The sequence below is a fragment of the Nothoprocta perdicaria genome, unplaced genomic scaffold (assembly GCF_003342845.1).
Source record: "Nothoprocta perdicaria isolate Ctin4 unplaced genomic scaffold, notPer1 scaffold_12, whole genome shotgun sequence".
NCBI lineage: Eukaryota > Metazoa > Chordata > Aves > Tinamiformes > Tinamidae > Nothoprocta > Nothoprocta perdicaria.
The window spans coordinates 169,021-193,234 of record NW_020454316.1 but is presented as its reverse complement, the minus strand read 5'-3'; the positions used below and the strand labels follow the sequence as shown (position 1 = coordinate 193,234).

Here is a 24,214-nt window from a genome sequence, read left to right as displayed (position 1 = left end):
TTAACTGCACTTTTGTTTTTATTCCCCAAAGCAGAAGTTGCAGGAACTGTCTGGCTCGAAGTTTGTCAGGCCAAAGCTTCAAAGAAAAAGATAACATCACAAACATTGAGAAAGCTTGCCTTTGCCACAGCAAGTCTGGTGACTGGTTCTCAAAAGGTTGTGATTCAGTTTTAACCCCTGAAACAATTCTGGTTGAAAAGTCGCTTGAAATCTGTGAATGTTCACCAGGCGTTGAGGCAGAGAGTCAGGAAGAAACTCCTAACCAAGTCACCATGCTTGAACCTTGTGAGGGCAGTGCGAGTCCTTTCAGGGAACACATTGAACATAATGATGCACTAGCTAATATGTTCATTAAGCTCCTGGCAGATGAAAACAACATGCAAGACAATAAAGATGCAGACATCATCGCAGATGAGAATAAAACCTCTGAGAGACTTGAGTCAGAAAACCCATTACAACAAAATTCAAAAGTAAATGCAGACCTGCATCAGCAACTGCGTGGTGTTTTTCACACAGACTCTTTTTTCTCTGAAGTCTCACAAAGTGACTATAATTGCAGTATAGCCAGCAAGAAGTCATCACAATCAGAAGAATCCTTTGAATCTGGGTATCAAAGCTCCAGCACTAATTCTGGTACTCTAGAAGCAAGAGATTCTCTGGATATGCTTGACCAAAGTCTTTTTTTGAGCAGTTCTGAAATGCAGCATGACTTGTCTGTCCTTATTCAGGAATCACCAAATGAACCAGCCTTTGATATCATGAAAAATGGGATAATCAACTCCACCCACAAGAGCTTTGACACCCTCGTGTCTGCATCCACAGGGCCCTGCAGCTCTGCATACAAGAGTTTTGACACCCTCGTGTCTGAATCCACGGGGCCCTGCAGCTCTGAGTACAAGAGTTTTGACACCCTTGTGTCTGCATCCACCGGGCCCTGCAACTCTGCATACAAGAGCTTTAACACCCTCGTGTCTGCATCCACAGGACCCTGCAGCTCTGCTTACAAGAGCTTTGACACCCTCGTGTCTGCATCCACAGAACCTTTTAGTGCTGAATACAAGAGCTTTGACACCCTTGTATCTACATCCACGGGCACTGATAGCTCTGCATACAAAAGCTTTGATACTCTTCTCTCTCAGTCTGTGGCTAGCAATAGTCTGACTCCATGTTCTGAAAACGTATGTTCTTCACCACCTTTGACGCAGTTTTCAGAGAATCCAAAACTTTGCTGCAGAGGTGAAATTTATCAACCCTATAGTGATCAGAGATGTTATGCCAGCTACAAATCTCCCTGCACTGAGCTTGATTTTCAAAGTATCTGTTCAAATCATATTGATTTTCCATCTCTCTCCACACATGCAAATGACAGAGCTTCAACTTTGCTACCAGAGGAGGAAATGCATAAGCAAATAACATACAAAAATGTTCAGAAGAAAGCAGATGTAATTTCTTGCCCTGTTGGACCTCAACAATCTGGTTATCGATCTTTTGATACTGCTGTTAAATGCAGTGGTACAGACTTTGACAATGAGGTTATCTGTAGGTCACAGCATGAACCCTTTATTAATATTCTATACAACAACCTTAGAGAAGCACCTGCAGATATCATTATCCATGAACCTGATCAGAAGACAGACAGCCACGTATGTTTGATTTTACAGAACTTTAATAGTGGCATTGTCCAAGGTTTAGCCACTAGTGAGAATGTCTCACACAACAACGATAACAGGATTTGGTTTATCAACTCTAATGAGCTGTCCAGTGACAACAAAGATGAAAACACCATCAGAGCCTTAGAACTTTTGCATTTGTTAGAGCTGAACTCTCAAGATTTTAAAAGCAGAGAAAAAACTATGAAGGAGGCAAAACTTGACAGTTTTGACTGCTCTGGTAAAGGAGTGCAAGAGAGTAGCAGTAACAGACGAAATGCTGGATTCCAGTACCACRCACATACCCATTTGAAGAAGCCTGCAAGTACAGGGGAAAATAAAGAGGTGATTCAGCATGTGGCAATCAGAAGATGGGGCTTGGCTGCTAACCTAGTAGAAGAATCACTGGAGAGCAAAGTACAAAGCTTGAAAAGAAAAACTGCAGACTCCCTGGAACAGCTAGTCATAGACAAGCTTTCAATACCTCTTTCTGTAGATAGCTCCTGTCCTTTTTATTCCTGTACCATTTCCAATGAGGGATCCAAACTGACACCTCTTCTTAAAAAAAGACCAGCAGAACTATTGAGGAAAAAAAATAGAAAGAATGAGAAAAAAGTGAAACTTCTCCAACTCCTTGCCCAGGAGGATAATTATATGAAGGTAACCTAGCCACTCTCACTAGGCTGGACCAAACCAGCCTTTGGAATAAACTCTATGGCAAATTGAAATGTTGCTTGTTTTTCCAGGCATGCCTAAAATGAGGGCCACCACCCCCAGTTCAGACAAGGATTCATCGAGTTGAACACTCGTATGCTACAGGGCTGGCAACAACTGTATAACGCAGGCCCCTAGAGGCCTCAACAGTTAGTACCTAACAATCACAGCGACAACTTTCTCAAGAAAGTGGAACCAAAGCTAAGGTTTCGCTGGACCTGATCCCCCTTCAAAAAGTGAGCAGCAGCTGCATAAAATAGGAGTTCTTATTCAGTACAGCTCCTGTGATAATTGCTTTGGCTCTATGTATGATTGGAAAGCACACAAAGATGTTACAGGAGGTGCTAATACATCTAGAAGTTGTAAGTATTGTAAGGCAAAGGAAAGTGACTGAGTTGCACTGACAGCATCACACATTTCCCATGAACAACATCACACATTTCCCATGAATTAACTTACTGGAAAAGTGAAAGATGTCATATGTGACTGGCCCCTGGCCATTTTTCAGGATTAGTTTCTTGTACAAACTACAGAGTGTACACACCTGCAATTATTATGTAAACAGAATTASTTCATACTTCCACTGCTGTAAATGGAATCAGGTATTTCTAAACTCTGTTTCCCCAGAAAGCCCATCTAGTGTATGGTCAAACTCCTCTGAATTGATAGAGCATTATTCTGCATCCTGTTCAGCCCAGACAGAGTGGAGGATTATGCTCCAAGCTTGAAAATAGTGCATCTGTTGCTGGGTAATTTTTCAAAAAAATTTTGCTCATGACTCTGAACTTTTCTAGGGCATTAGCATTCATTTTTGGCATTGTGTYCCACCCTAATGTGTTGGCAGTATTGCAAAATAGTTAAGAACTGTTGCAATCATTTCATATCTCAAGGCAATTCTTATTACGCAGAAAACCCTATTTCCGTACCTCATACACAGAAGAGATAAGAGCAACTCTACGAGCAAATCTGTAACTGCTGCACTGCAACAGATTTGACATGTTTGTGATCACAATTTTTTATCACAGCTCTTTCTTCAAAGTTCTTGTTGGCCATGTATTAAATGTTCACACAGTTTTTGCAGCATTTAAAAAATGATATGTAAGCTCTGGAAGGATACAGCAAAGTATCTGTATTCAGAAGTGATATCTAACATTTGTATAGGCACTGGTATCTAGCCTACTTTCATTAAGGTGGGTGATAGGAGTAGATCCCACTGTGCATAGTTTAGCTTCTGATGAGGATATTAAAAAATAGCCATTGAAAATATTGGGTTAAATTTTGTTCTATTTTTTGATGAGGTTTAATTCCATCAGAAATACTCTGCACCTTCATGATTGCGGTCAGCTATAGTTAAATCCACATGTGTTCTGTGATGTGGGACAGCTGTGAGGCACTCACAAATAGCACATCTTTTCAGGATTATCAAACAAACCTTCACTGAAATGGTGAAACAGGAACATGCAAAGAGGTTACGGTCAGCCTCATGAGTGTGCTGACTAACTTCCCCAAAGTCATGCAAAATCAAGTATAAGCATAAACTCACAGCTAGTTGCTGCAGCTATGTGTAATTGGTTACTCACTGTTTACTGGACTGTAAAGGGAGGCATAAGGACACAAATCATGCTTTCTTCTGCTGCCCTATTGGGGGAATTCTTCTGGACACATGCACCTGGTTGCAGCAGCCAGGAAAGCTCCGCTCATGTCAGGGTTGGAAAATTGGTGGCTCCAGCAGCTCCTTGCTATGGTTTGCCCTCTTCATTTGCCTTTTCCTTACCTTTGCTTTCTACATAGCTGTGTCTTCCTGCCCCTTCATTTTCATTGCATAGCTTTCCTCAACTTTTGTGTCCTACTCTTTTCCTCCTTTCACTCTTTCCTGGATCAAACCATCTGTCTTTGGAAAGGGGATTCTTATACTTTTGCTGAATTTAGAACCAATGCTGGACTTAGCTGGCCTGCTCAAATCTACCTTTCATAGTAGGCATACTATGCGATTGAAGATTGATTCAAGTTAATGCTTCCTCCTCTGCTTTTGGGACTCAGAATTATAGCCATGTTACAATACACAGATTTGCCTCAAATGACAAGTTTCTAGTGTAAGGTGATGGTCAGTGACAGTGTGTGGCCTTCTAGGAGTGCGGATGCAGTGCAGTGGACTGAACTGCACCTTCCAAGAACCAGGCTGTTTGCAAAGCAGCCGCTCCTCACCAAGTGAGGCACTGCAGTCCAAAGGCTGACACCATCCCTGCCTGGGCTTCTTACCTCGCGGGACGTTCTTATCTGCTCAGAGAAATACTCATTTTTAATAAAGATATCTTGAGTGTAGTTTCAGTCTGTTTATAAGATGGCCGTGCAAGTTCTAAGGCTGCTTATTACTCACAGTTGATCCACCTCCACATCTTCCTCTTCTGGCAACCTCCCAAGTATTACCAACCTGGTTTGTTATTCTGATGTATGAATGAAATGCCTTCTTGAGAAAAGTGGGTCAATTCTCCGTATAGGAGGGGCTAGTTTTGACAAAATGCTTTTTCCTTTGCTTTCTTCCTCCGTTTATTTTTACTTTTTTTTTCATACTGTCAGTCCCACCCTTCTGCATGAGCAATGTTAGCTCATTAGACTTACACACCTTTGCTGAGTAGCTGTTGGAAAATTCCCATCAATCACAGGTTTTGTCATTGCCCTTCAAAAGCTGATAACGACTATAAGAAGAGAGTGGGGGTAGATAGAGTAAGGGCCTGAAGATGGGGAGATTAAACAGATGGTGAAGTGATTTCCTTCACTTTCTTCTTTGCTTTGCTTCTCCGGGGAGAAAGGATCTTACAACTTGCCTTGCATCTTTGAGAGGCTGTGCTCTCCAGGCAGGCTTCAGGAGTGTCCTAGTGCTTATATGTCATAAGCTACAAGCATGATGTAAGAAAAGTCCCATTTAAGTGTTGCTTTCTAGCAGAGAAATAGCCAAAAGACAAAGGAGGTGAGAGAACCAAATGGGTTTGAGGCCACTTATTTATATTTATCTCTGATTGTGGGATGATGTAACTAAAGTCCTCAGTGAAAACAGACTGAGAGAGAAGTTTGTTTTTTTCCTAGCCCTCTCTTTTCCATAGAAAAACCCCTTAGAGAGCATGATTTGTGGAGTTTTATTCCAGCTCTGACTGAGATGTTACCAAAGTGTATATTCTTGTATGCAGATACTTTCTGACTCATGTTGTTTTTGACTGATTCTCAGGGGAGCTATGCATGTGCACATGCACACATTTCCCTACATCTGCAAATGACTAAATTCTGCCTCATGCGCCCACATGGTAACATTCATATGATGATATTTTGTGTGGAATTTTAATCTTTTTAACATGCTGTGGTGACAGAGAGCCATGTCGTGCCCCCAGTCTTGCATCAGACCTTGCAGCAGGTGCACAGAGCTCCTAAGGCCCTGGCTCAGCTATGGTGATAGAGTACGAAGCCGAACAGGAACTCCTTGGGAGCTTGCTGATACTTTATCAAAGGAATGCAGCAGTGAAGCAGTCTGGTTTTCAGGTGCAGGACACTCAAAGCAGATTGTTCCAAAACACAGGAAACAAAATAGCCAAGTGCAGAAGAGCACACCTTCCAGATACCCCACTAACATCCCAGAGCAAAGGTAAAGCCTACTTTATTGGCAGCCCTCTTCATGTTTTTCCAGTTATCCTAATAACAGCCCTTGCCAGCATCTCTGACTTGCTAAGTGCAGACAAGTCTCCTTCTTTTGACAAGCTGAGAAAGAGCAATGTTGAGAAGAACTTGAAATCTGCTGTACCTTGGTCCTGGTGCCTTGGTTAGTCTGGCCTTTGTGCTCTCCTTCCATCCTGGCCCTTCCCTGGCTTTATACAACACTCACCTTGCTTCCCCTTCCAGTAGGACTGAAGGATGAAAAGGAAGAACTGTCTGCAGCCTAGGACCAAACCATGGGGAACTGGCTGCTGGTTTAGTTGCTGGTGGGAGAAGCAGCTTTCTCCCCTTTTTTACTCTTAGTCAGAAAGCTGTGTATAAACCTCTGACTCTCCATGGGAGAGCTCTAAACATCTGCTCCCCTGGGAGCAGAAAGGCAGCCATAATGCCAAGAGTTGCAGCAGCAAATTCTGACCTGCAGCTTGTATGTGACAGAGGGGACTGTGTTACAGCCCCCGCAGTGGAGGCGGGTAGCTCTCTTTGGGAGCTCCAGCCCCGGCTCTGTTGTAGATGCTGGCTCTACTTGTCCCACCTGCGCTCCCTTGCAGGACAACATGGCATTCACATTAGTATAGTTATTTGTTCTCTGCTGAAAGGTGACTAATGTGTCACTGGGACTTTCCTAATTGCCTCTGTTTCCCTAGCTCTTAGACATAGGGAAATTTCCCAAGAGCTGAAGAGACAGGTTGACTGCTTCTCTGCTTCTCAGCTGCTGCTGGTTTCACTTGCAGCGAGCCACCCACACAGCAACAGGAGTTACAGCAGGGCAAGGGAAGTTCTGAGCTACTTTTGGGGTGCAGGGAGGTCCCGCACCTGATGCAGGGCTGTAGCAAGGCCCCAGCTATTGCCACAGTGCTGCTGTGAGGAGCAGAGTATGCCTGGCCCTGGCATGAACATGCTTGGCTCTTGACGAGTAGCCAGCAGAAGYCTCAAGGAGGTGACGCTGGCAACTCATGTTGTGCTGTAAGCACAAGTTCRTGCACACCTGCGATTGTGCTCTGGGCTTGAAGGCCATGCAGGGTGGTCTGCACCACATCCCTAGCCTGGGAGCTGCGGGGCGCCCAGCAGGCTCCTGTGTAACAGCGTGTCCATCGGGTGATTTGTTCCTCTACAATGAGGCCCTGCAGTCCTAGCACTCCATGGTCTAAGCAGAGTCCTGCACATCAAGGATGCTTCTCACCTCTTGTCTGGTACCTAACTGCTATCCTCATGCTTCATCTTAAGCCTCCAGCTGTGCCTCCCAGGTGCAGAGGGCCAGCACAGGCACTGCTGAGTACATCAGCTCTGTTTTGTGAGATACCAGTCACTGCTGTGGTTTCCCACTGCCCCTGCACCACATGGCAGCAGAATGCAGGCTGACAAAAGCGAATGCGGAGCAACTCTTCCCCACTCACAGAGCAGCAGCGGGGATCTTGTAGCTTCCTTGTCCAAGCAAGAGCCTCACACCAGGCAAAGCCGCCGCTTGACGCGGAATCCCCCCAGCATTTACAGAAACAGCCTCCGCGTCCTTCTGCTCTGAGTGTTCAGCAGCCCTGGTTGGGGTGTGGGGTACTGCTGTGACATGATTTCACTTCTTTGGTCCCTGTGCTCTGGTGTAGTCAACAACCCCGTGTTTCGGGCTTTTTAGCCTCATGAAACTGCTCCTGTCTTCTACTGCCTTGCAGTGAACTGTCATGAGTTTTTTATCAAGATGCAGGTTCCAGCAATAAGGACTGATGCTTGGACCCAGCTGTTTCCCTGAAAAACTGTTTTATATCTAGTATTGCCTATACACACCAAGATATTGCAACATGTGTTAGTGTTTGCCTCTCGTAAGCTGTTTGTCTGTGCTGCATGTGCATGCTGCCTTTTTTCTCAGAGACACGAACATCTCTGTGAGCCAGGTGGGAGCTGGCAGCGGTGCTAGTGCCGCRCAGCGCATCAACGCCGCTGCAGTTTGCCACAGGGAGGCAGCACAGCAGGCGAGCCGCTAGCGCTCCGAAAGCGCTCCCACACTCAGCGCCTTGAAGGTGGCTCGCTTGTTTCTGTGAGCAAGGCCAGGAGCTGCGCTGGGCGCCCAGGCTGCGGCGCGGGAGCGGGACAGCCGTGCCAGGGCGGCGGTGCCAGGTGCAGGTGAGGCTCTTGCGGAACGCGAGGCTCTTGTGGAGCGTGCAGTTGCATGGCCTGACCCAGACGCATCCCCACAGGCAGGGACAAGCCTATGGGTGCTGACCCCAAGCAGGTGAGTCTGCACCAACTTTTGAGAGCGCAGTGTGCGGGGCTAGCGCCGTGGCATGTGCGAGGAGCCTGCTGGCCACACATGGAGTCAGCACAGCGCAGAAAAGAAGCCTGAGATGGGCCAGGCCAGTGTGCAGCGGGTGGCAGCTGGAGGCTGCGGGAGAGGTGCCTCTTCTGGGGCCATGAAAGTGGACTAAGGTGCTGAAGCTCAGCTTGTGCCCAGCTGCACAGTAGGACCGAGGGTGTCCTGCTGGGGCTGCCCAAGGGGCCCATGCTCAGGCGTGCTGCAGCAGCTGCATCAGGAGCTCCAGTGTTCCCACAGGCTGGACATGCACTGGCATGGACCTCTCAAGGGCTTGGTGTGAGCCTGGACACTTGTGTTTGGCAGCCTGCACCCAGCAGAGCTGCAGGTTCCTATCCCAGAGAGCTGGGTGAGAGCTCAGCACTGTTGTTCCTGCTCCTGATCCTCAGACAGGGTGGAACCCCTGTGTGAGCRTGGCCCCAGGAGCCCTCTCCTCTGGTGGCAGCTCAGTGCGTACCCCTCCCCGGCCTTGCTGCACGGAGGTCGGGCTTTATGTGTTTTGGCAGAAGTAAAGTGAAGGTGGCGGGGCCCGTGTGGGGTGTGCAGTGCCGCTGCTGGCACTCCAGGCGCGGCCTGAGCCAGGGCTGCCCGCTCTTTTCTCCTCCTCCCTTCAGCATCCTGTGCCAGCCACAAGCCACCCAACAGCCCTGGTTGTTTTTCAACCTGCCGCTTTGCTGACTAACGCCTCTGCTTTCTGCCCATCTCAGTCATATTTTATTCCATTTCCTGAGCTTTGAGGTGGTTTTTTTCTATCGCTTTCTGTCCCAGTAGAAGCTGCTTCTCTGGTCTCAGCTGTTCTCCTGTAACTTTGACTCATTACTTATGGTAATGCGTGGTTATCCCCCTGCTAAATGTCACCAGCCTGTAAAGATGTCTGTGACTCTGGAGTTGTAGTGCCAGGTCTGTGTCTTTGAGAATGCTCAGGATTTTTTTTTATCATTCCTTTGTGACAGGCAGTAATTACAGAATTAGCATTGCTTTTCTATGTAATGAACTTGGTAACTGGAAGTGTTAATTAATTAAGTATTCTAGCTAGTTAATTACCTTCAGCCTAGGCTGTTTCCTGGCCCTCTGCAGGAAAGTCCTCTCTATGCCCCAAGCCCATCCCTAGGAGAGGAGACATTGTGGACTGTCCTGGAGGCATGAAATACACTGTTTTAAAACACTTTACAGCATGCATTTTATATTACATGTGCAAATGCTTGTTTCTCACAGATTTAATTCACAAGAAATCATTTTATTTTTTTTCTAAATAATTTCTATTCAACTGTTAAGGGTGTAATTACTCTGTACTGTTATCTCTTTTTATATATTAACCAAATTCCATGGCTTTTCTAATTTACATTTTTTTAGACCCTTTGATGTCTCCCAAAACTCCGTTTGCTCATTCAGACTCCAGCATGTTGTTAAATACTCTTCTGATCTCCCGTGAATACCCCCAAGATAAGGCACCTCACCTTCCCTACTTGCGTCTCAGCACAGAAACTGTCCAGAGCTGTTTCCTCTCCTTTAGGACAATTAGCAGCTTCCCTGGAGCTCTGTATTCACTACTCTGGGCTGGGAGCAGCAGGCTTTTAAGGCCAACTTTCCTCTACTCAAACAGATGTTATGTACCCTGGAGGCTAGAAACTTCTGATAGTTTTTCAAATATCAGTACATGGAAAAGAGAAAGCTGCTAAATATGGAGCTACTGGCTGCCTCCTTGCCCATTTCCTAGATGGAATTTGTTTTGTTTCCACCCTGCTGTGGGGATGTGCTGAGCCCTGGCAGAGCAGCCACAACTCTGCCATAGCACCAGGTAACCCTGCAGTTATCTGTGTAGCACAGGGTCCCAGCAAGAGCTGGTCACTCTGGCTGCACGTGCCCTTGCTTACGCCTCCCTCATGCAAGTCCAGAACCACTTCAGGGACCTTCCAGAGCTACAGCCTCTGAGCTGTCTGCTCTCCCACCTTTTTCTCACATCGGAGTTTAAGACCAGAACAGTACAGTAGCAAACGCTGTGTGGGTGTTGGAAGCCAAACTTGCCTCCTCTCTGCTCACCACATCCTTCTATCGGTACAGTCATACCGATAGGAGCTGACGTCAGCTGCCGTTCATCACCACTATTCCAACACCAGAGAGTTCGGCCCGCGCGGGCAGGCTGGGTCTTCATGGTGCTGGCAGGACCCACCTGCCTGCAGCAGCAGCCTGGCCAGGCCAGCCCCGGAGGTGCTGGAGGGCTGACATGGACAGCTGAAGGCATGGGGCCAGGTAATGTCTGTGTTCCCACCCCTTTCTCTGCTGCAACTGTTGCTGCTTGGTGGCCGAGTTCACTGCAAAGCTTTTCTGCAGCAGACATGGCCCTGTGGCCCAGCTGCCATTCGTGATGACCTTCACCAGATGGCCAGAGCCTTTCCCTGGCTCCCCACTGCTTGGGCTTGCAGCACGGTGGTACTGTATGTTGTAGTGAAGCTCCTTAGAGGACATCTAAGAGGAGAGCTGGCTTTTGCATGTAGCTAGTGGAGGAGACCTCTGCAGACCATTCTTTTACTTGATGGTAACTGCAATATGAGGTCTCTCACGCTTGGAAATATCCAAAATTTTATTTTTGTACTTCACTTTTTGATGTGTGTGTGAGTTTGATATGTGCATGCATTTCATGGAGGCATTTCGAAGCACAAACTTTGGTTGGATAATTCAATCTTTGACAGTTTATAGTATCATACTTCCAGACCATTAGCAATAATAATCTTTATAAATACCTGATTTGTATGGGGTCTATTTCCTCTGGCATGTTAAAACGCTGCAGCAGCATCTTTGCTGTTGCTGTGCTCTCACATACCCTTCCCTGGGGTGCCAGAGCTTGCAGCAGGGCTGGAGAGCAGCCACAGAGCACTGGACCTTTTACAGTCATTAAGTAATGATGTTTCAAGCACTCTGGAAGCTGCCTCAGATTTTCCATTTTACAGATAGGGAAGTTGAAATGAAATGGTGGAAGGGACTTTTCTAATGCTAGGCAGGCAGTAAGTTCCCATCTCTGGTGGCTGCTCACTGCCTTTCTCCTCCTCAGCTCTCCAGGAGCAGGGAGCTGGTGGGTGCAAGTGGGAGAGACCCATTATGGGGAGGGGAGGGCAGGGATGGGGCTGCAGAGGGTCTCACTGGAGGAGGCTTCAGCAGCTTCATGTTCCTGTGAGCTGGGAGCTCTTGCCGCTTGTAAGGACACAGCGACATGGCTGCAGAGCTGCATCTTTCCTCTTCTACGTGGCATCTGTGCCTCGTTGGCACAGGGCACATGGTGCGGCATGGCGTGGCATGGCATGGCATGGCATGGTATGGCACAGGCCTCTGTGGTGCCTGCAGGCCCAGCAGAGCAGCCTCTGCACAGGGCAGGAGAGATGGACAGGAAAGAAATGGGAACCAGTCTGTGGGGGATACAAGGGAGAGAGATGGGTCAGGGTGGGGGTTTGTGGTCTGGCCTGTGTTTGTGGGTGTTTGAGGTTCTCCTGCTGCCTGGGCTCGTTTTCAGCACCTTGGCTCCTTCTGGGTTTCTTTCTGCATTGCTGCCTTCCGTGTTGGCTCTCCCCAGTGTGCAATGACTGTCCCTGCTGCTGCTATGAGTTTTCACTGGATGAGCTGCTGGCAGGATCATTCCTCATTGCATCCCAGGCATAATGTGCTTGGAACAGGAAAGGGAAACACAGACAGCAGCTCAAAGAAGCAGGTCCGAGAGTTAAGAGCAGTCAATCTGGCCATGCGCTGCCCTCCCTGGCACGGAGGAAGGGACACCAAATGGGACTGCTCATGCGGCTCAGTGATGGGCAATGGGTCCTGTGCTCTCTGCTGCCCCAGGAGCTGCCAGCTGCTCCTATGGGAGCCCCAGTGGGAAAGCAGAGGCTTGGTGGGGGGGGATAGTGCTGAGGTCCCACTGGTGGCAGCAAAGGACAGCAGTGGCCCCTGAGCAGCCCCAAGCCTGGACATGATGCTGTTGAGGTGTCAAGGAGAAGGACAATTTGCAGGGTTACCCTCAGGGAGGGTAGCAAGCTTCCCATGGCTGCTCTTAGAGGAATGGGGATTGGGGAAGGGCCACAGAGGGGTGAGCGCTGGCTCAGTGGGCAGCACATGAGGGCTGTCCTGGTGGAAGCAGTGTCACCACAGCATTTATGGTACAGGTGAAAATTGGAGAGCTGAGACTGGAGGTGAGGAAAGGTGTTTTGCAAGGAAAGGTCCAGTACAGCAGGAGGGGATGGAGCAAGGGAAGGCTGACCCTGTCCTGTGAGGGCTATGGTGCCTGCGGCTCCTTGCTGGGCAGGATGGAGCACACACTCCACGGGGAGTGTCTGATAGGAAAGAGGCAGCAGTGCAGGGACACACAGCTGCTCATGTCCCTTCCTGCAGAACCTTGTTGATCTCCCCGCACCCCAGCACCTGAGAGCAGGCCAAGAGCAGGTCCTGCAGGGGCTTTCTGGTGGCTGCTAAATTAATTTTGCTTTCATTATTTGAGTAAACCTGGAATTTTTTTAGCACTACAGATACTCCCAGGGTCGGAGCGCCTTGCAGGCATGTGCTCTGCTGCGCCCCCATGGGGATGTTTGCTGAGGAAGCCCCGGGACAGCTCCAGGCACTGCCCTGGTGCTGCTGCCAGGCTGGTGGCCCAGTCTGGCCCAGCTCCTTCTTGCGGTGTCTCGGTGCAGCTCGGTGCAGGTGTGTAGAGCTCTGGTGCTGGCTTGGAGCCAGCAGAGACCTGCACGGCAGGATCTCCTTGCTGTCTGTGCTCCAACAGAGCCAGGCCCCATGATTAATTCAGCGCCTGTTGACAAAGCCTGGCATGCTCAACCTGCCCAGATCATTTCTGAGTGCTCAGGCAAAGGAGACTGAAGTCTGTGTAGGTCATCAGCAGTCATTGCTCACAGGGAGCCATCTCTGTCCTCCTCGCTTATCTACCCATCTCCATAAATACTAAACACCCTGAAAGCATAGCGTTAACAGGCTACATGACTGGTTGGGGAGCAAGGCCTGAGCAGTGTCTGTAGGTGACGCTGTTTTCTCAGATTTTGAGGACATCCTGCTGCACTCTTGCTCAGAAGATGCTCCTACAGGTTCCCTGAAACAAACCAGTCCGTTCCCTGAAATGGTGCCACACGCTGTTCCCTCCAGTATCACAGAGGAGACGGCTGTTTCTGCCTTCCTTGAGTACCCTTATTAGGAAGTCTGGGTTATTTAGCCTTGGGGAGATTAGATCAATCAGCTCCTGCAAACACTGCTCATGGACACACAGTAACATTCAGACTGTCATTTGACAAATTCACCACACAGATGTTTAAGCCACAGCAACATCACTTCTCCTTGCTACCAACCATTTCTGTTGCAGGAAACCTATAGAAAGTAAAAAGGTTAGTACTTAACCCAAATGTCTTCCTGCTACATGAGCAGTGTGGGGCTGCCATCACTTTGCTGTGTGCACACTGTTGTGAAGGAATAGCARTTCCTGGTTCTGTCCCTTTTGCAGTGTCCTCAGGCCACCTCCTTAGCCCCTGGGGAAGATGTGCACAGGAGAGCTGAAGTACTTCCCAAATCAGACATTTGGACTGGTTTGCACATAAATGAGGGCAKGCATAATTGTGCCTCAACCTCCAACACATGCACGTGACTGAGCTAAACTTTAATTCTTTTCTTCAGGATATCCATCCAGAACCAACATGAGGAGGAAGCAACAGCCCTGGAGTCTTTTGTTCTTCCTTTTATCCCAACACAGTAAGTCTCTACACATCTTTTTCAGACTGTGCACCTGTGCAGCCAGTTTATCTTACTGGCTGCTGATGCCAGCTTTGTGAGAAGGACATAGCTCAGGGGTGTCATGGGGACACAGAAGCATAGGGAGGCACTGGGGAGGAGGAAACAAGGACTGGGTGCACAGCAAACAGAGCTCAGCCAGACACATCCGGCTCTGGGAATGCACAGAGACAGCAAAGGCGGAACCCAGCGTGCCTGCAGATATCAGGGTAGGATTGTAGTACAAGTTCCGGTGGTGAAGAGGATGTCCTGGGACTGCAGCCAGCAGGGCTACCAGTACCAAGGGCCACCATCCCCTTTGTGCCAGCTCCTATCTGCCACCCAGGGTAGCCAAGATGGAGCCGACCTTCTGTGCAGGCCAGCAGCAATGATGCTATCTGCAGGGAGCAGGAGCGATGTTGCTATTTCACATGCTGCTCCTAGTCTAACCTAAGACCCACTCCAAACCTGAACCAGAAGAAAAGACAAATTCAGTGTTGCCCCTTCCTGCCATAAAGGTCCACTGCAATTGCTTCATCTTCATTCTGTGTAACATAGGCCAGGGAAATCCCCTCTACCAATTTCAGTTTGGACTAGACTAGATCTTGTTTTCTAAAATATTAAACTTTTGGTTTTGAAGTTGCTAAGGATGGAGAATGATAGACCTGTCCAAATTGTGCTAATATTTGTTTATTTCCTTACTGGTAAAAATCCATCTTCTGAATTTTGGTAGCAGATCTTTATGCAAACAGAAATGCTTTCACTTTACCAGTTGGCTTTGGTTGGGATCAAAATAGGGCACAAGTAGCGATGTCTCTAGCTTATCAACACTTACAAATAGTCAGGCTAAGGGAGAAAAGATATCTTGTTCAGGACCCTGGAACAAGCAATGTCTGTGCCAGGGATCTCATGAGAGCCTGCTGAGGGCTCAGAATGAAAAGTTTAAGTTGAAATGAAACAAAAATGAAATTAATTGCAATTTCAGAACAAAATTCTGTAGTCATAGTGAGATGCAAAGTTAAAATGAAACAAAATAACAACCACATCATTTGAATCACAGTTTTAAAAAGCCTATGTATACCCTCGTGGGCAGAGTCTGTTAAAAGTATCCCCAAATTTCTTTCCCTTCTGTGATCACGATGACTCTTTGGGGTTATGTAGACAAAGCCGAGCACTGCACAGAGCTCATATATAGAATGCAACATGGGAGTTGCTGTAGCAAGCGTAGCAGAGGACCTTGTGATGAGCAGAGTGAGTGGGAAATCTGGGGCTTTTTTTTCCCTTCAGACTTACTCTAGTCTGGAACTGGTTGCTCCCTCTCTGGACTTGTCACCCATGCACAGTGACTTGAAATGAGTTTGTTGGTAAGGACTGTCCTCAGCTGTACAAGTGGAATGATGTTTCTAGTCCATCAAAGAAACAGGCACAGCAACATGCAGCCTGCACTCAACATACAGCACTCTCATATTTGTAGTAAAACCAAACATTGTGGTTGATGAGCATATCAACCATGAGCACTCAATGGCTGCTAAGTCATGTGTTCCTAGCAGGCTGAGCCATGGATACGAGCTCTATGGTGATGGTATGGAGAACCATACCTTTTTTAAGCTCTGGATATCACATCCTTGAAATCTCTTGGCAACAGTGATTTTACTCCCATCAAACAGTGGTGATATCATACCAGTGAGACATTACAATGTCATTGTGGTGGGCATGACTTGCCCCATGGTGGCAGCCCATATCTCCCGACAGTCTTTCCACACTTGGTGTCAATTATTCCTAGTGCAGTATGAGAGGTTTTTCTCAGCCCAGGACTCTGTCAGGAGAGAACTCCCCAGTGCAGAGTTTTTCTCCACATTGCAATCTTCCTTCCCTTGAAATCCAGGGAGATATCCTCAGTGTCATTCTTGTATGGAATGACACTGTACAGTGCATCTCAGATGTTGATGTGTACATTGGTACTGCAGATATCAAGCTGTAGAAAACTGTAAGCAGAGACATAAAATGAATATTAAATGAGCAAAGAGTAGTATGAATTTCAGAAATGCTGTAATTAAAATGTTTACACATGTGATGCAACACGTGATGCATGGAAATTAATATTTTGCTCTTTTTCTAAACCTACAGCTACACATGGTGAAAACCTCACTTGCTTTGTGGACTATGCACAGACCCTGTCCTGCATCCTGAAGAATGACCTGGGTGCTGGTTCATACAAACTCACTGCAACATGGTATGTCTCAGTAGGAAGAGTGAAATGCAGTCATCAGGAACTCTTAACATGGCCCAAGCACATTGGTGTCCTGCCTTTCTGTTAGACACAGTTCTTGTGCTTGCTGCTGTGCTAGCTTTCCTTCGTTCCTCATGCTCCAGTTGCCAATTGAGCTTCCTATTTGCGGAAGATGCCTGATTCTGCCAACTGCATTGCTCACCCTGGATGCTGCACTGGCTCTGGCTCCTCTGCACTGTTTTCTCTCCTGCACAGAGTACCTTGCTTTTTGCTGTTGCTAACCACGCACTGTCACTCCCACATGTTGGCAAGGCTCACACAATTTATCCAGTTTCCGTAGGGCAGCTGCTCTCTGTAGCCAGTAGGTGGGTGCAGTCCTGGCCTTGCAGCCCTGGCGAGCACCTGTCTTTTGAAGTTTTCCTTTCTACAACCACCTCCATTCCAATCTCCCATTACTTTCAGAAAGATGGTAAGCTGAGTAAATGGAAAGAAAAAGATCTCTCTGTCTGAGTTCAAAAATCATTTTTTATTTGAATACATTTATCCCTTTCCTTTGTAGATATTTTCGCCAGATTGCTCAGCAACAGATTAGCCCAACTACAGTATGTGATAGATGTGGACTAGTTTGTTTTATTTTTGTTTCAGGATTTCAGAGGAAGATCCAGAAAATCCTGTGGCTGCCTGCAGTCTCCTACAGTCAATGAGAAACACCAGTCATACACAGTATATCTGCACTGTTGACATGACCGAACTCCTGGCAGATATCAAAGTCCAGGTGGATGTTACAGAGATAGTTGATAGGCAACACATGATTTCCACAGGCTTTTATATGGGAGAGAACAGTAAGTACAAAAATGGTGGGCTTGAGAAATACTGTCCAAGCTCATGTCCATCCAACATTCTGGGTAAGGAGAGAGCACTGCAGACTATGCTCAGTGTCTGTGCATTACGTTCAGTGTTTGGGACTATGTTTGGTGTTTGTTCTTTCCACAGAGAGAACTGTTCTTGTTGCTCTTACAAATTACAGAAATACTCATGCTCAAGGCTAAGTTTAGAACTGGCTTGGCCACTACATAAAATCCTTTTGCCCCATGAAGCAGTTGATGATATGGGCTAGCCTGTGAAGGTCTACTAAGATGACTAAGTGTCAGGAGTGGAAAGGCTGAGAGAGCTGGGGCTGCTCAGATGGGTGAAGAGAAGGCTCAGAGGAGTCTAAGGGAGGATATTAGGAGATGGAGTCAGACTCTCCTAAGTGGTGCCAAGAAACAGAACAATAAGCAGTGGGCACAACCTGAAACAAAGTAAGGTCCATCTGAACATGAGGAAAAAATACTTTCCTGTGAGAGTAAGAGGACTGGAGAGGGGTGTCTGGGGTGGTTGTGGAGTCTCCTTTCTTGGAGATACTCAGAAGGCATGTGGGCATGGTTGTGGGAAACATGTTTCAGGTGACCCTGATGGATCGTTGGTTGGACTAGATGATATCCAGAGGCCCTTCCAACCTTGAGTGTTCTGTGATATATTTCCACTTCAGGCCAGTCTAGACTAGACTGTGGCAGTGCTTGTTCTTGGATAGAACCAGAAGAACAAGAGGAAATGTTTGGATATGGAAATGCTACTAATGTCCTCAGAGGACACCAGAACAAATACAATATTATTGTTTGAGGAGGGCGCAAAGAGTCCCGGGCATAATGAAGGTGGCACTTCTCCTTTCTGAGGCAATTCTTAGGCATCTTGTCTGCCTGTCAGGAAGACTGTTTGCGATCATATTGATGATTTGATGGGACAATTGTTCACTCTGAGTTAGGCAGTAAACAGTAAAGAAAAATAGTATTTAATCACTAGGTGAGCCAGGCAGACAGCCAAGCCAGATAGGTCAGCAGGTACCACGGGAGCAGGTGAACATTGATTTTTCTATCTGAATTCTGAAAATTAAGCTTCATATAAGAAACATTATCCCTTTTGACAAATGCCAGAACATCTCAGAAAAGTTCCATGCCCCCACTGACAGAGTCAAGAGCAGTTCGGTGTGCAGATTGGCAATTGTGCTTTGCATTCTCCTCGATGCTGGTGTCTCCATACAGAGGTATCATGTGAAGACACCCTGCAGAAGATAAAAGAAAAAAACTTGTTTTTCTAGGCACTAATCCTCTAGCTTCAGCTTTTCCTGATGTCTCTGTTGCATTAAGGGGTAATTCCTTGATGGTACGAGTGGCCTTGACTGCATGGAGTCCTCCTGTGACATGAGCAGAGCAGAACGCTAGGAGGTATCAGCCCCTCCTGCTACCTCCTCCTGCTCTGTTAGGTGGTAAGGGAGTAGAGAGAGGGGCACTGGAAGCATTCAGGGAAAGGCAGGCTTGACTTCACTGTGCTTCCAATGCGTGTGGCTCTGTGCAACACGCTGGACTGCTCAGCCTAGGGATGGGGATGGAGCCCCTGCAGAAGGGGCCACCTCTGCCAAGCAGCTCTGCACCCTGCTCTGCCTTGCATACCATGCAAGGTTGCCTCCTGTGTGTGCAGTAACACTGCAAAAAGTAACCCACCCTGTCTTTTCCCACAGTCAAACCACAGCCTCCTTTCAATCTCACCGCTGTGTTCTCAGAGGGTTACAATATTTCTTGGGAAACCATCTACCAGAACTCTCCTTTTTACTTTTTGAATGAGGAGCTGGAGTATCAGCTGCGTTTTAAAAAAAGGAGTGACACCTGGGAGGTAAGTGAGATGTCAGTTTACTATCAAGTAGGATGTACCAGCAAAGAGGAGAGCAGGAACCCTGCTATGGAAGAAGGTTCTCAAGATTTATAGAGGTTTTCTTCTTGCTTGTCTGAACTGAAAGCAGACAAAACTAAGAGGAAATTGGAAAGAGGAGGCTGTTTGAGGGGTGCTAAATCTTGGGGGAAGATGGATAACTTGTTTGCTGTCTTGCTGTCCTGCACAGAAATATCCCACAGGACCACATGTAGCTACAGCAACATGGCCAACAGGAAGGGTTGCATGCAGCAGAGATTGCTTAGCAGGGTCCCCACTGTGCAGTGTAAGCAAGGGCAATGTGGGATCTTCGCTGCAGCCTGTTTGGTGTTTGATTGTTCATTGTTCTTAGACTCAGAAGACTAAAGCTGTCCGTGAGGATAAGCGGACACTGGTCATCCTGCCACAGGAACTCCAGGGAAACACTGAATATGAGTTCCAGGTGCGAGCTAAACCCCGAGAGGACACTGGCTACCATGGATTTTGGAGTGACTGGAGTCCTCCGCTGATGCTGACCACCAGCCCTGACGGTATGTTACGCCCGTTCTCCCTGCTGGTCTAAASTCAACGATTCCAGAAATCTAATCAAAGCTGACTAATTAGATCAAATGCTAAACAACCTAGTGAAGAAAGGTGTGCCCTTTGGCTTGCTTACTGAACACATGAGCTCCTGGCTTGTGCTGACAGCTATGTGCTGTCTGGACTCACCTTCTCACCATGCTGCACAGCCTATGTTATGGAAAGGCCCAACAGAGAAAAGTTTTTGGCACTGGTTGTAGATTTGGTTGCCACAGCAGGAGCACAGTCTCTGACTCCCTTTCCAGTGTCGGGCAGGCTACAGTTGTCAGAGATAAGGAAGATCTGGTGCAAGTAGCTCAGCTGTTGGTGTTCAGTGCTGCCATCAGCTGTGGGGAGGGTTGAGCTCCGGATAAAAGCCTCCATGTCCTAGGGAAAAGTCTGATGAAAAGCTTGATCATCTTTCCTCATCATCTCTTGCTTACTGATTAGGGTAGAAACTCGGGGTTAATCTGAATGACCAGGTCTTTTTGTCCAGTAGTGACACAGAAAGCAGACACAGGATGGCTGCTGCTCTTTGGTGTTGCCGCAATGATCACTGCCTCAATCGCAGCCTTTCTGGCCAAGCAGCAGAGGTAAGAGCCCTTGAAGGAGCTAGGGCAAATGCTCCTGCTCTGTCCTGATCAAGATGAGGTGTTCACGTGCAGCTGTCTGCATCTGGTGCAACCAGGCACAGCTGCCAGAGAAGTATGGCTTCTGGTTCCTGTATGGGCAAGTGCACCTTGCTTTTCTCTGGGGATGCCTTGGTTTGGACATGTAATGTGTGCTAAACTCCAAAGCTTTTCTCTTTTTCCTTCCAGCTTTTGGAAGAAGATGGCTTGCATCCCAGACCCTGCTGCCTTTTTTAAACCCCTTTACCTGGTGCATAATGGGGATTTCAAGGTATAAATGGGCTACGTAAGTCTGTGGAGCACATGACAAAGTTAAACTAAAAAGTCCAACATGCTATCCTGGGCAGGGGATTCTCATTAATAGCATGGGAGGAAGAATTTCTCCTGGAGAATGTCAATGTACCAGAGCCATCCAGTTTACTCTGTGTGGACAGACCTGCTCTGCTCATCCCCCATAGGTGCTGCCATGGTGGGTGAGCTGAGCTGCATGTGTAATGTGTGCAGCATGGGATCCCCAAGGGAATGAGTGAAGGGGTCTTAAAGCAATATCTGGGATTTTTTTTTTCAGTCCCATGGCATCATCAGGTGCAGGCAGTGTAGGGCTTGAGCTTTCACTAAGTTTCTGCAGTGACACAAACTCAGAAATAACCCCTGTTGTCCTCTCTGGAAAGTCCCTCATAGAGTCATTCTGGAAACATGGTTAGTGCTTTAGGGGCTAATAATTAGCTTGTGATGGTTCTGTATGTAAAGCTGCTGTCCTGTTAGGGAAGTGTCTTTGTGAATAACTCTGTCTGGCCTTCCCAAATGTGCTTCCCCCTTAGCACTAGCTCATGTGGCAAAATGCCTCACAAAGACTAGAGGGTTTGCTGGAGTTCTTAGGATACAAAAGCAAAAAAAATTAAGCATCCATCAATGTTTTTCATATCAAGCTGATATCAACCCTCAATGCCATGATCAAATTGGAAAAATTCTGACACATGAGCGTGAACATCACTATCTTTTCTTTCTGAACAGGTTCCTGTCATTACTGCAACTCTGCAACATTTCAGTGTCTGCTTTCTCTTTCTGCCTTTTCTTAGACACTGTGGGAGAGGAACACTAGCTGGGTCGTAATGATCTTCACCTACTTTGCCACTGCTGCATGGCTGAGGTTTGCAAATGGGTTAAGCAGCAAGTCCTGGATGGGCACTGTTCAAACTGCAGCCTGTCTTACTTCATGTTTGTCTTCCCTTTTTAGGCCCATCAGGGCTTCCCACATCCGCACATGGGGGATCTTGCACTTTCCTCTAACACAACTGGCACCAAACCACTCTCTAATGCTCCTCTCAAAGAACTCCTCGTCTTCACCCTGCTTAGCTGGAATGATAGTTTTGCTAGTTTTTAATAAGGCTGTTCAGGGCTGTTGGGACAGAATGTGCCTCAATTACAATAATGCTAAAGCTGAAGTCCTTCTGGGAAATTCAATAAATTTGCAAATTAAAGCAGCAGTCACCCACACAGCCACAGCACAAGATGCATAGGCAGGGGGTGTAAAGAGGATGTGGTGGCCTCACTAATATGTGAACTAAGTCCTCATTATCAGCTGGCAAAAAGCCAATTGATCTAGGGCGCGTTCAGTTGCATCCTGCCTTCATCGAAGCAAGCGGCTAAGAAATGTCTGTGGATAATGATCAGCAAATGACAATAACAGTGCCCTGCAGGGAGTCTTGAGCTGGTCAAGAGTAGGAGAAATCTCAGAGAAAATTGAAGATTTGAAAAGAGGAGAGAAAACAGAGGAACATTGTCTTCTTCTTTCTATGCACATGTGTTCTCATGTTCATATTGGGATGGAATTTGCAAAGAACTGTAAAGAGAACACTGGCAACCTTTTGCCTGCTCATTTATGGAAGGGGTTCCTCTCTATTTCTTTAGATGGCCTTTTGCAGTCTAGACACCTTCCTGTCCTCTGCAGCTTTAATAATTCACTCTTTGCATTTTAGGCTTAAAATAGATTAAAATATACTTGATGTTTCCTGCTGTAATGAGGATTTTCCATGTTTTCCATGCTAGTGTCAGAGAATGACAAGCTGAGTCAGGCACATGCTTTCTTGTCTAGCTACCCTGTGTGCAATTTGGGATGGAGATTTATACCATTCAGTTCCAAAGCTGCGGCAGCACCCGCTCTCAACAGCACATCGACAGAGGCCTTCACAGCATGCATGGGKATCAGCACAGTCACCTCTTTCACACAGAGCAGAAAGAGGTGCACATACAGAACAAGAGCCTTGGTACAGCTCATCCAGCAAGCCAGTGTGGGACAGAAAGAAGAACCATATCTCATTGCTGTGCCCAGCCTCTGGGCTGCATGGCTGCTCTAATACCCTGGACTCCCTGGCTTTTGCACCGCCGAAAACTTGCTGAGATCTGAGCATCTTTATTCTTAGGTTAAAAAACAAACAAACAAACAAACAAAAAAACMACAGAGTGCCTTCACTCATATCTAGATAGGACTAACTGCAAAGCTGTGTAAAAGATGTTAGAGCTAGTCATTTTCAATTATTTGAACCAATTCTGCAGCTGTTGGTACCCAATAGTAACATCACATCCTTTGCCACTTTGAGACCCTCAGTGATTTTAGAGTCTGACATAAGCTCTTTGAGCATTTCTTTGAACTTCCAAAGAATAATACTAACTTCTCTCTCCCTGTATGTCCTTCTATGCAGAAGTGGGTTGGTGCATCCAATACCAAAATGACCCTCGATTTCTTTGAATGGGGAATTGTTCTTCCGGAAGTCCTGGAAGTTTACAGCATGCATCATCCCAACAGCACCTCAGAAGAGGAGCTGAGTGAGCTGAAAAAGGATCCACCTTGCAAGCCCTGCATGTCTTGCCTGACTGCCCCAGGTCAGGAGAGCCAGTCCCACCTGTGCAGTGTAAACGGTAGCAGTGGGACTCAGGATCAGTCATACGGGCATTTGTCCATTGATACTGTGACTGTGGCTGATGAATTTACACCTTGTAACTCCCAGTGCAACTGTAACCGTGTACACAGGGGACACAAGTGTACCAGCGATGAAGATGGTAGTACTGGAGAGATTGGTTACCCCAAGGTTAACGTTGATGATGACGAGAGAGAGATATCCAGTGACTTGCTTCTGGCTGACCTGAGCACACAAGACAAAATACTTGCCTCAGGCTCTGTGTCCACAGATCACACAAGTAGTACAAGTGCCCCAGCCCACCAACACGTAGAAAGGGCTCTGGAAAGAGGGATGGGAAGTATCCTAGAAGCCCTTTGCTTGCATCCCAATCAGTGGGATTTGGGAAATTCAGCTTCTCTGCCTTCTCCTGATGGTGAAAGTGTTTCTTACAGCGAAGGCTCCTGTGACTTTTTTCCTCAGAGTGCAAGGCCTGGTGACAGTTACCCTATGATCTGCCTGGACTTGGACACTATTGACAGCGGCTTTGTGGACTCAGACTGTGGAAGTCCAGTGGACTGTGAATTTGACCAAAACAGTCAGACCAACTGCGGGTCAATCTCTCTTGAACAGGAGGGAGAGGACTTCCCACGGAGTTACGTCAAACAGTGGGTCTCCTGCCGCTTGGACAGTCCTGCCAATGAGACACAGACTAACTAAGGACTTGGTGTTGCCTTGCAGACAATGCAACTTCTGTACTGTGCCAGTAGCAAAGTGTCAGCAAAATTCAGAAAGAAAGAAATTCGGAAAGTTTACTTCATGTAAGCTGTATTGTATGCAGCTGAAAACTGTTAGGTCCATAGAAATATATGCCTATTTCTGTATGCTTTATCCTGTTCGTGTTGGGGTGACCAATTTCTTTTTTCAGCACTTCCTGTCAAACTCCTTTGTAGTGAACTGCAAAATTTAAATTCTTTCAAACAGAAAAACAAATGTACCTCAAAATCTGCCCTTTAGCTTAGACAAACATGCAGAATTTTTGA

At 47.0% G+C, this 24,214-nt stretch overlaps 2 protein-coding genes across 4 annotated transcripts in view; both read left to right on the top strand.

The window, feature by feature from the left end:
• IL4R (interleukin 4 receptor) overlaps positions 1–4,238 on the top strand; it is a 14,131-nt gene extending 9,893 nt beyond the window's left edge. For 2 of the 3 annotated variants that reach the window (XM_026054132.1, XM_026054131.1), the window contains exons 10-11: positions 32–2,309; positions 2,396–4,238. In XM_026054132.1, the coding sequence (XP_025909917.1) occupies positions 32–2,309; positions 2,396–2,410 (2,293 nt within the window). In that variant the 3' untranslated portion in view covers positions 2,411–4,238. The remainder of the gene's footprint in view (positions 1–31; positions 2,310–2,395) is intronic. The other variant, XM_026054133.1, reaches the window with a different exon arrangement.
• On the top strand, positions 2,575–24,214 carry IL21R (interleukin 21 receptor; the record flags this gene model as incomplete). The annotated part of the gene is made up of 9 exons (XM_026053877.1): positions 2,575–2,599; positions 14,020–14,094; positions 16,240–16,345; positions 16,988–17,184; positions 18,900–19,051; positions 19,440–19,617; positions 20,142–20,238; positions 20,464–20,545; positions 22,977–24,214. Coding segments are annotated over 9 exons (1,827 nt in total), but the record flags the coding sequence as incomplete, so codon positions are not given.